The 12,620-nt window shown below is 37.6% G+C and overlaps 1 protein-coding gene across 1 annotated transcript in view; it reads left to right on the top strand.

The window, feature by feature from the left end:
- The first annotated feature begins 3,183 nt into the window (after nucleotides 1-3,183).
- Nucleotides 3,184-12,620, top strand: part of GDPD4 (glycerophosphodiester phosphodiesterase domain containing 4) — a 109,240-nt gene continuing 99,803 nt past the window's right edge. The window contains exons 1-2 of the mRNA XM_078057501.1: nucleotides 3,184-3,267; nucleotides 4,659-4,762. Coding sequence (XP_077913627.1) covers nucleotides 3,184-3,267; nucleotides 4,659-4,762 — 188 coding nt within the window. The remainder of the gene's footprint in view (nucleotides 3,268-4,658; nucleotides 4,763-12,620) is intronic.

The following is a 12,620-nucleotide window of genomic DNA, read 5'->3' as shown; positions in this document are numbered from 1 at the left end:
CTCAGCATTTATTTGTTGTCTAGGGCAGAGAATATGGTCCCACTTTAGAGGTAAGAAAACTAAACCTCGAATGGTGCATGACTGCAGTAAATACTAAACAAGTTAGTGGAAAAGGTAGAATGAAGCTCTACTCATCTCCACCGAATCCAGTGCATTATCCTAGATTATAACTTTTAAAATCTATCTTTTTTTAATGGAATTTTCTGTTAACAGTGAGGTAGGAAACATTTGAAGGAGCTATTAGATCCTAATTGTTTTATTTTTCTTTTCAGCAAGAGGGTGAACCATGCCTAAGGCCAACAGGATTGAGCCTGGGAGCCAGAGGAGAAGAAATCTGAAAAACCATAATCCGTGGATCCTATGCAGCTGCAACCGACAGTGCTATATCACCCTCATTACTGGTTGCTACAACTGCGAGTGGCAAATCAAGCAGGAGAAAAAGTCTAGACCTGGACCCTGCTGCTGCTCTTGGGTACAGAGAGATGGGAAGGAGTTGGACCATACTTTCTCAGATGTGGGGAACATGGGCTGGTCCCTGCCCCTGTGAGGGCTTATTAGAGTCTCCAGGACTGGGCATGGTAGGGCTCCGTTGTTCGATGAAAAGCCTGCTGCAGTTCTGGAGCCAAAGTTAACCTTACGAAACACATGCTTGATTTCTTCATCTTGTTTCACTTTTATTCTTTACTTCTTTTTTTTTTTAATACCTCTTTTATGTCATTCATTTACTCATTGATTTACTTTTGCTGTTATTCATTTAGTGAGTCTTGAAAAAGTGAAGTTTAGGTATAATTAGATGTTTTTGACTCCGAATTACATGAATGCCTGAATCTTTATTTCTCTCTTCATTGTGAGTTTCCCAAAGGAGCTATGTTTATGAGAAAAATAACAGCAAGTGGGAAACAAGGTATTCCTTTATTATTGGTCAGGCTAATGCCTGATTTTCCGTAATGAAAAACTTTAGTAAGGCTAAGTGGTAGCATGTGGCCTAGCCTTATTGAGGTCCTCTTACTTTAAACTCTCAGCCATATGTGGGGATCCTCTGGTGAGCCATTTGATATAAGAGACCAAATGATGAGCACACTGAAGCGATAAGAGGAGGGCCATGTCCTGTACCTTCATGTACTTATAAACACACTCCAACCAGGGTCTGAGGTTCTGACCAGTTGGATCACTAGTTTCTTATGCCTAAGATGGGGAACACAAGGAAAGGGGTAGAAATGGGAAGCTTGCCTAGATTAGGAGAAGTATTCTTCTGTCTCCTATATCTTACCTTCCTAGATATTCTACTAGCTTATAGTTTATAAGGACTAGTTTATATACTAGTGACTGGGAATAACAGAAATGCCTTAAATATCGTTGCTTCTCTCAAACAATTCATAGTCCACTGGTGGAAGAGACGAGCATAATACAGTCTCAAAATACTGAGAGTATTTGTGTGTTTATGTGTATATGCATACATGCCTCCATGTGCCAAGGGAGGGGCTGAAAACTTCATATAGAAGGTGAAAGGTGATTAAGAATCGGGTAAGTAAGGATTAGGGGATGGCAGAAGAAACTGTATTGGAGGAGTCAAGGAGCATTGGTATAAGGTTTATCTTAGGTGGGACAGAGGATAAAAACGGAGAAGTGAAATGAAGCTAGAGAGGGAGATGGGACCGGTGTTGTTTGGTTTTAAGAATTTGCTCTCTGCCATGTAGGGGATAAAGAGTCCCTAAAGAGTTCAAGCTGATGTTGCCTGATCTGTTTTGGAATGATTATTTGATCATGTGGAGGATGCATTGGAAGGTACAAAACAGGGAGGGAGATGTCTTTGCCTTCAAAGAGAAAGTGATAGTAGTATTTAAGGTAAGAGATGTTGGTGGCCTGGATTAGAGTAGTGATGGTAAAGATGGAGAAGAGTGAATTGACTCAACAGATAATTATTAGGGATGAGGCAGTAAGTTACACGAGAGTTATTATGTAGTGAGGGAAGGAAAAGGAAGGCTTTGTGGGCAGGGTGACATTTGAGGCAGTGTGGTATTATGGAAAAATCCCTAAACTAGAGCCTGGGAGAATGTTTGGGTACTATTTCCCACTCTGCCCTTGGGCTGGCTATGTGAGATCTCTGAGCCTCTCTATAGCTAGGAAATTTAACTAGATAATTCCTAAATTCCTAGATAATTCTCAAGGCCCCATTTCTGCTCAGGGGAAGGAGTATATCATATAGCATAAGAACTAAGATCTTGTGTTTTGGGAAAAGACTGCCTGGATTCAATTTATGGCTTTACCACTGACTATCTCCAAATTAGAGCTTTACCACTGTGTTACCTTGGGCAAGTTACTTAACATCTGGTGCTTTAGAGTCCTCATTAGAATAATGGAGATGGTAATAGTAGTACCCACCAATAGGATTTGTTGTGGGGATGGAAGAGGTAATGTGGAAGACCCTTAGAATTGGGCTTGTCACACAAGTAGCCCCCAATAAACTCTTCATGGAGTCACTGACTTGTGGAAGTGATCTTTCACATACAGAAATATTGGTATAAGGAATTGTGGGTAGAGGGAATGAGGTCAGAAGTCAAGGGATAGAGGAAGCATAGTGGTGTGTTTAGGAAAAACAAATTTCCACTGTTGAATTAGGGGCATATAAAACAATGGCAAGTAGGGTTGGAAAGGAATATTTTGATCAAATTATGAAGCATCTTTGTGTCAAGCTAAAGTATTTGAACTTTCTCTCGTAAACAGTGGGGAATCTTTGAAAATGAGCAAGAGTGGCAACAATGAGAATTAAAATAAGGAAATGGATTTATTCAACAAAAACAAGTTAGTGGAACACTTAACTATGTGCCACAGTGAATAAGACAACTAAAGCCTCAGCCCTCCTGCAGTTTACAATCTAGTGAGACGAGTTAGTTAATCGACAATAAATGAAGAAAGATCATTTCAGATCGTGATAAGAGCTTTGAATATAATAAACAGGAAAATGTGTTAGAACCTGGGATGGGAGAGTGGTTGGAGAAGACCTCTTTGAAAAAGTGTCATGTGAACTGTCTCCTAAATGGAGAGGTAGAGTCAGCCATGTGTACATCTGGGGGCAAAAGTATTCCAGGCAGAGGAACCAGACAGTACAAAGATTTTGAGGTGGAAACAAATTCGGTTATATTCTAGAAACAGAAAGAAGGCCAGTGTGGCTGGAGTTCAGAAATGGAGTGTGTAGAATGGGATGAGGTCATGGATGGACAAGGGTTGATCATGGAGGACCTCGTTGCCATGGCAGGCAGTTTGATGGTACGTTACTACAATAGGAAGCTCTGGCAGGGTTTTGAGCAGGGTAATGACATAATCTGATACATTTTTAAAAGTCCACATAAGATTTAGTAGAGTATGAGCATAAGATCTGAGTCAAAGATCCTGTGCTCTTCATCCTTCTACCCTCAGAAAGTACATCATGATAGCTGTAATGTCTCTCATCTTTTTGGAATACAGTTTCTACATTTTCCATTTTATTTCTTTATTTTTGCTTTTCACGATAATGCCATAATTTAGACAGGGCAGGGATTATTCTTTCCAGTGTTAAACGATTAAATGCAGTGTCCCAAAGAGGCAGAATTCTTATTCAGGTGATACAGAAGTGTTAAGATTATAACTCAGGTAACAACCCAAACCTAATGTTCCCGGGAAGGATTTGGCAACCTCTGGCATGACTGGTTTGTGATGTGACTTTCAGTAAACGGGGTTGCCTTCAAGGCTGTTTGAACACCTCCTCTGTAAAGATATCCTCCATCCTGGCTTTAGGCTCAGATCTGGGCAGTGTCCCTGCCACTTCTTGGCTGTGTGAACTTGAGTCAATTACTTTACCTCTCTGAGCTTTAGTTCTTTTGCAAAGTAAGGTTAACAATACCTAGCTTATATGGCCATATTGAAAAATAAATTAAATGAAAGTAGAATTTGTGAAATTTCTAAAATTGTAGTGGCGCGAGGTAGCTACTCAAAAAAAAAAGGCTTTATTCAGTGCCTGGGTGGCTCAGTCGTTAAGCGTCTGCCTTCGGTTCAGGTCATGATCCCAGGGTCCTGGGATCGAGCCCCGCATCAGGCTCCCTGCTCGGCGGGAAGCCTGCTTCTCCCTCTTCCACTTCCCCTGCTTGTGTTCCCTCTCTCACTGTGTCTCTCTCTGTCAAATAAAGAAAATCTTAAAAAAAAAAAAAAAAAAAAAAGCTTTATTCCCTAACCTGTCCCCCATCCCCCAAATTTGGGTAGGTCAGTGACTAAATGAACCATTGAGTGATGATTGAATGAATTACTCAGTGAATGAGTCAGCAAACAAAGTTTGGTAGATGGAGAGGTGGATGAATGCAACAGATGACTATTAAGAGCCAGCTGCATTTAAGGAACTGTGCTAGATATTGGCAGGATGGAGGTGTGTAACCGAAGTTCCGTTTCCTCAGAGAAGAAACTGTCTCACCAAATACAAACGGATAAACATGTAATTGCATTTAAGTGTAATAAATGTTATAAATAGGCTTATACAAAATTCCATAGGGGTAAAGTGACCACTCCAGCCTCTGGAGGGTAATGCGTGGCATTGCAACTCTGCACAACTTTGACAAGTGTAGACAAGATATTGCCGAGGTGACGTGGATACATGGAACTAATTTATACTTCTTTCTTTCTCTTCCCAGAGAGAGCAGTTATTTTATCCATTTCTGATTTTTTCATTTTTATTTTCTGTGACTTTGCTGTTCGTGTGGATAGAAACTTCAAATGAATACTTTGGCTTTGACTGGTGAGTTTCACATTTTGTATTTTCATTTATATAGTGGCTCTTTGGTTTGCGGGCCACCTCAGGCTGAAAAGATCTGGTGGCATAAGAGGGAGGGTCACAAAATTGGTCTTTCCACAGTGGGTGGATGAGAGGCCTGACTCTGGCGTGGAGGAAGGATGCTTGGCACCCTCACCTGTGATGCTTACCTTCCACATTTAGACTGAATCTGGCTCATTGGGAAGCTATTCAGATAACTCCCTGAAACCTTGTTCCTCAGTCTTTTTGTCTGGGCTACTGATGTCTACATTAGATGGTCTTCATGTTCTCTGTCCACAAACCCTCATGTCTCTGCCTCACCTCCGTCCTCTGCCTCTTCCTTCTGTCCCCAGGGAGCTTCCTAGGACTCTGAACACAGAGATGGGTGTCCTTCTCGGCATCCTTCCATGGCCAGACTCTTCAACCTGGACTGCTCCCAGCAATTCCAGTTTCTCTGGCCTGATGGTTGCAGATCTTACCCATTATTTGGTATTTGGGGGAGAAAGGGGTATGTTTGGATATGAGGCTTTTTTAAAAAAATGGAATACAGTTAAGTTTTACTTTTATAGAAGTAAAATGTATTTTGTTTTAAGAGTCGGGGAGGGGAGAAGGAGAGAAAAAATCATAAGCAGGCTCCACACACACAGCATGGGACTCGATCTCATGACCCTGAGATCAGGTCCTGAGCCAAAATCAAGATTTGGACATTTAACCAACTGAGCCACCCAAGCACCCTTGTTTGTTATTTTAAATATGAAAAAATTAGAAAATATAAAAATTTGCTTTGTCTATTCTTGAGTGACTATCACTTGTTGGTATATTTCCCAGCCTTTTTTTCTATGCTTGTTTTTATATTATTGCACTCATACCATACATATATATAATTTTGTTTTTCCTTTTCACTTAAAATAATAACATTTTGACAAATTATTAAAAACTGAACATCATTTTAAATGGTTTCAAAATATTTCATGACATGAGGATGCTGTAATATACTTAACCACTTTTCATTGTTATGCATTATGTTTCCAATTTTTTTGTTTTTATGAAATAAGAGTGCAGAGAAAGCTTTGTATTCTGACTTAGGTCTTAGAATGACCTATTGAGTTATTGAGTCAAGAAGAATAAATATTTGTAATATTCATTATGCCTGTTGCTGAAGTACTTTCTCAAAAGATTGTAGTGATTTTCATTCATGACAGAGGTATATGAGAGTTTCTATTTTTTTTTTTTAGCAAGAGAGAGAGAGCATGTGCGCGTGTTTACCTGAGTGGGGATGGGGGAGGGGCAAAGGGAGAGGGAAGGAGAGAGAATCTTAAGCAGGCTCGACGCCCATTGCAGAGGCGATTTGGGGCTCGATGTTACCACCCTGAGATCATGACCTGAGCCAAGATTAAGAGTTGGATGCTCAATCAACTGAGCCACCCAGGCACCCTGAGAGTTTCTGTTTTAACCTGTCATTGACAGCATTAACCATTCTTATTTTGAATAATTTTTATTAATTTTCTAGAGGGAATTTGTTTTGTTTTAATCACTGATTAAGTGTTAAAACTTATTTAATTCATTTTCTTTTTAGTTTTCTTCTTTGCCCCTTACCTTATGGGATTTTTAGTGAGTTTTCTCATCAGTTTATATGCAGTCTTTATGGATCAGTTCTAAGTTTTATTACAAAGCACTTGAAATACAAAAATATTTCATTTCTTATATTTAGAAAATTTCCCCCAATTTTAAAAAACTTTTTATTGAGTTATAATTGACATACAACATTGTATTAGTTTCAGGTGTACAACATAATAATTTGATGTTGTATATATTGCAAAATGATCACCATAATAAATTAGGTAACATTCATCACCACTCATTGTTACAAATTCCTTTTTTTTTTTTTTTTTTTTGTGATGGCAGCTTTTAAGATCTACTCTCTTAGCAGCTTTAGAAATATATTAATTACAGTCACTATGCTTTACATTACATCCCCAGGACTGACTGACTTTATAACTGGAAGTTTGTACCTTTTTTTCCACCTTCACCCATTGTACTCACCCACCCCTCACTCCCTGCTCCTGAAAACCACCAATCTGTTTTCTGTACCTATGAGTTTAGTTTTTGTTTTTTTTTTTTAAGATTTCCCCAAGTGAGAACATACGGTATTTGTCTTTCTCTGTCTGACTTACTCACTCAGCATAATGCCCTCACGGCCCATCCATGTTGTCACATATGGCAGGATTTCTTCTTTTTATGGCTAAATAATATTCCTTTGTGTGTGTGTGCATGCATGCGTGTGTGTGTGTGTGTGTTTGTGTATACATATATGCATAATGTTGTATGTCACTTAAACCTCAATTTAAAAACAAAGTGTTGGGGCACTTTGTTTTTAAATTGAGGTTTAATTGACATGCAACATTATATTAGTTTAGTTGTACAACATAATTGTTTCATATTTGTATATATTGCAAAATAATCATCACATAAGTCAGTTGACATCCATCACCAGGGGCGCCTGGGTGGCTCAGTCGGTTAAGCATCTGCCTTCCGCTCAGGTCATGATCCCAGGGTCCTGGGATCGAGCCCCACATTGGGCTCCCTGCTCAGCGGGGAGCCTGCTTCTCCCTCTCCTTCTGTTGCTCCCCCTGTTGTCTCTCTCTCTCTGTGTCAAATAAATAAATAAAATCTTAAAAAAAAAAAAAGTCCGTCACCATACATAGTTGCAAATTTTTTTTTCTTATGATGAGAACTTTTAAGATTTACTCTCTTAGCAACTTTCAAATATACAATACAGTATTATTAATTATAGTTACCATGCTGTACATTATATCCCCATGACGTATTTATTTTTTAACTGGACGTTTGTATCTTTTGACTCCCTTCACCCGTTTTGCCTACCTACCACCCCCTGCCTCTGACAACCACCAGTCGGTTCTTTGTATCTGTGAGCTTGATTTTTGTTTTGTTTTCTCTTGTTCTTTAAGATTCCACATATATGTGAGATTATGTGGTATCTGTCTTTCTCTGACTTATTTCATTTAGCATAATACTCTGAGGGTCCATCCATGTTGTTGCACATAGCAAGATTTCATTCTTTTTTATGGCTGAATAATATTTCATTGTGTATATATACCACAGTTTTCTTTATTGATCCATCGATGTACACTTAGATTGTTTCTGTATTTTGGCTATTATGAGTAATGCTGCACTGAAGATGGGGGTGTATATATCTTCTTGAGTTGGTGTTTTTATTTTCTTTGGATAAATACCCCAAAGTGGAATTGGTAGGTCACATGGTTGTTCCATTTTTAATTTTTTGAGGAACCTCCGTACTGTTTTCCAGAGTGGCTGCCCCAGTTTGCATTCCCACCAACAGTGCACAGAGATTCCCTTTTCTCCACATCCTCACCAACATTTGTTATTTCTTGGCTTTTGATGATAGCCATTCTAACAGGTGTCAGGTGATATCTCATTGTGGTTTTGATTTGCATGTGCCTGATGATTAGTGATACTGAGCACCTTTTCATGTACCTGTTGGCCTGAATGTCTTCTCTGGAAAAATGTCTGCTCAGATCCTCTGCCCATTTTTTAACTGGATTCTTTATTTGCTGTTGAATCGTAGGAGTTCTTTATGTATTTTGAGTATTAATCAGATATATGATTTGCAGGTATTTTCTTTATTTTGGTAGTTTGCCTTTTCATTTTGTTGATGGTTTCCTTTGCTTTGCAGAAGCTTTTTATTTTGATGTAGTCCCACTTGTTTATTTTTAAAATCTTTTAGGCCTGTTTTCACTATGATTTATTTTTATTTTTATTTTATTTTACTAATTTATTTTTTCACTATGACTTATTTTTAAAGTTCTTGTGCTTTTATTTTATCTTCCTGTCTTCTGCCTTCCTCCTTCCTACTTGTCCTCTCTCCCATGAGTACCAGTGGGATATCATATTTTAGTTTGATTTTCTTGGGCTTTCTGTATTTAAAAAAAATTATTAGGAAATGATTATAGATTCACAGGAAGTGGAAGACAAATGTACAGGGAGGTCCCATGCACACTTTACCCAGCTTCACGCGATAGTAACATCTTGTAAAACTATTGCATAATGTTAAAACCAGAAAATTGACATTGGCAAAACACGTGGAGCTTATTCAGATTTCATTGGATTGATTTATAAAATAGTGAATTATTACATTTGATAAGCAACAGTTATGATCACAGTAAAGGTTGAAATTCACCTTGTGTGTGTATTTTGGCATGGGTCTGTGTAGGCATTTGTGTATATTCATGTGTACACACACACAGACATGAATACACAGACATGACTTTTACTGGTCTTGGTTTGGCCATCTGGCACCTCACCCAGTGCAGGACAACTGAAGACAGCCATCATGTGCATGTGTGTGTGTGAGAGAGAGAAAGAGAGAAAAAACTCTGGCTCTACCCATTTCATGAGACTGTTTTGAGGAACAAATGGGAGAATCTTATGTAAATACTGTTCATAAACTATAAAATAATAAAAAGTATTATATTGTAGTAGACTTCTAATGTCTCAGTAGTGTACACAGAAAATAAGAGGAGCATACTTAACTGTAAAAGGAGGGGTGCATGTGTTGGGGGGGTTAGTATATAGCAGTCTCAGCAAAGTCACATCCAAAGACGTAGAATCACAAAGTCAGAGGGATCTTGGAGCCAGCTGTTCCAATTCTCTACACTGTACACATATTTTAAAATATTCTTTCCAGGTGGTCTTGATTCTAATCACTGATTAAAACTTCAAGTGGTGGGCACATACTGTTTTATGTTTCAGTCTTTCCATACTTAGAGAGCTCTAAATGTTTAAGAGCTCTTTATTATAATAAGCTGAAGTCTGCTTTCCCTCTGACTTTTACTGGTCTTGGTTTGGCCATCTGGAACCTCACCCAGAGCAGGACAACTGAAGACAGCCATCATTCCCCTAAATATTCTCTTCTCTATCCTAAACAACTCAAGCATTTAACATGTTCATCATATACAAGACTGTTCATCTCTGGGTGAGCTTATTGTTCTTCACAAGAATGGAACCAGGATTGGAGCATAATGGGATGTGAACTGGACCAATCCCCTTCCATGTCTGTATATAATACTTGTATTAATAGCCCCTATGCTCATATTAACACATTTTCCCTCATCTTGCCTCATATTCCTTTTCTTTTTCCTATCCATTGAGGTTTTTTTTTGTTTGTTTGTTTTATTGATGTGTAGTTGACACACATTAGTTTCATGTGATTCAACAGCTCTGTATGCTGTGCTCATCACAAGCATAGCTACCATCTGTCACCATACAATGCTATTGCAATACCATTGACTGTATTCCCTATGCTATAACTTTTATGTACCTTATCATGTACCTGTTGGTCTGTATGTCTTTTTTGGAAACATGTCTGTTTAGATCCTCTGCCCATTTCTAATTGGATTATTTATTTGCTATTGAATTGTATGAGTTCTTTATGTATATATAGAATATGTATAATGATATTAACCGCTTACTCAGATATATGTTTTGCAAATATTTTCTCCCTTTCGGTAGGTTTCCTTTTCATTTTGTTGATGGTTTCCTTTGCTGGGCAGAAGCTTTTAGTTTAAGGTAGTCCCACTTATTTGTTTTGTTGCCTTTGCTTTTGGTGTCACATCCAAAAAAATTGTGAACAAGAGGGATGTCAAGGAACTTACTGCTTATGTTTTCTTCCAGGAGTTTATGATTTGGAAGTTTTACATTCAAATCTTTCATAATCCATTTTGAGTTGATTTTTGTATATGGCATAACATAGTGGTACAGTTTCATTCTTTTGCATGTGGCTATCCAGTTTATTGAAGAGACTGCCCTTTCCCCATTGTATATTCTTGGTTTTTGATTTCTTTGCCATAAATTAATTGACCATATATACACATGGGCTCTTTATTCTGTTTCATTGATCTATGTGTCTGTTTTTATTTTATTTTTATTTATTTATTTTTTAAAGATTTATTTATTTATTTGAGAGAGAGAGCAGAGCACAAGAGAGCACACACAAGCGGGGGTGTGGGGTGAGGAGCAGAGGGAGAGGGAGAAGCAGACTTCCTGCTGAGCAGGGAGCTGGAGGTGGGGCTCAATCCCAGGACTCTGGGATCGTGACCTGAGCTGAAGGCAGATGCTTGACCAACTGAGCCACCCAGGCACCCTATATGTCTGTTTTTAATGCTAATACCATACTGATTTGATTACTATGGATTTGTAAACAATCTGAAATCAGGGAGTGTGATGCCTCCAGCTTTGTTCTTTTTCCATATTGCTTTGGCTATTCAAGGTCTTTTGTAGTTCTATAAAAATTTTAAGATTATTTGTTCTATTTCTGTGAAAAATGCTTTTGGAATTTTGATCCCTATCAAAATTGAACTGAATCTACAGATGGCTTTGTGTAATATGGAAATTTTAATAATATTCTTTAATATTCTTCATGAATGTGGGATATCTTTCCATTTATTTGTGTCTTCAATTTCTTTCCTCAATGTCATATATTTTTCAGTTACAGATCTTTCACCTCCTTGGTTAAATTTATTCCTAGGTATTTTATTGTTATTGATGCTAATGTAAGTAGAATTTTTTTTTTTATTTCTTTTTCAGATAATTCATTATTAGTGTACAGTAATGCTATTGATTTTTGTGTGTTGATTTTGTCTCCTGCAACTTAACTGAATTTGCTGATTAGATTTAACTGTTTTTTGGTGGTGTCTTTAGGATTTTCTGTATATAAAATCATGTAATCTGCAAATGGAGGCAATCATACTACTTCTTTTCCAATTCTGATGCCTTTTATTTATTTATTTTTTCTTGCCTGATTGCTCTGGCTAGGACTTCCAATACTATGTTAAATAGGAGTGGTGAGAGTGTGCACCCTTGTCTTGTTCTTGATCTTAGAGGAAAAGCTTTCAACCTTTCACAATTGAGTAAGATATTCACTGTAGACTTGTCATATGTGTCCTTTATTATGTTGAGGTATAATCTTTCTATATTTTATTTGTTGAGAGTTTTTTTCTTTCCAAGTTTTTATTTAAAGTCCAGTTAACATAGTGTAAATTTAGTTTCAGATGTAGAATTTAGTGATTTAACACTTACATGCAATACTGGTGTTCATCACAACAAGTGCCCTCCTTAATTCCCATCACCCATTTAACCCATTGTCCTCCCACCTCCCCTCTGGTAGCCATCAGTTTGTCCTCTATAGTTAAGAGTCTGTTTCTTGGTTTTCCTCTTGAGAGTTTTTATCATGAATAGGTGTTGAATTTTGTTAAATGCTCTTTTTTCATCTATGGAGATGATCATATGATTTTTGTTTTTCATCCTGTTAATGCAGTGTATCACATTTCTTGGTTTATGTATCTTGAACCATCCTTGCATCACTGGGATGAATCCCACTTGGTCATGGTGTATGATCTTTTTAATGTGCTATTGAATTTGGCTTGCTAATTTTTTGTTGTGAATTTCTGCATCTATGTTCATCAGGGATATTGGGCTATAGTTTTCTTTTCTTTTTTTAAAATTCTTTATTTAAATTCTATTTAGTGAGCATATGCTGTATTATTAGTTTCAGGGGTAGAAATTAATGATTCATCAGTTGCATATAACACCCAGGGCCTGCAGTTTTCTTGTAGTGTCCTTATCCAGCTTTGGTATCAGGGTAATTCTGGTTTTGTAAAATGAGTTTGGGAGTATTCTTTCCTCTTCAGTTTTTGGAAGAGTTTGAGAAGGACTAGTGTTAATTCTTTAAATATTTGGTAAAATTCACCAGTGAAACAATCTGGTCCCAGAATTTTCTTTGTTGGAAAGTTTTTGATTACTGATT

Source organism: Halichoerus grypus, chromosome 11, assembly GCF_964656455.1.
Source record: "Halichoerus grypus chromosome 11, mHalGry1.hap1.1, whole genome shotgun sequence".
Classification (NCBI taxonomy): Eukaryota; Metazoa; Chordata; class Mammalia; order Carnivora; family Phocidae; genus Halichoerus; species Halichoerus grypus.
This window is presented reverse-complemented; position numbering and strand designations above follow the sequence as displayed.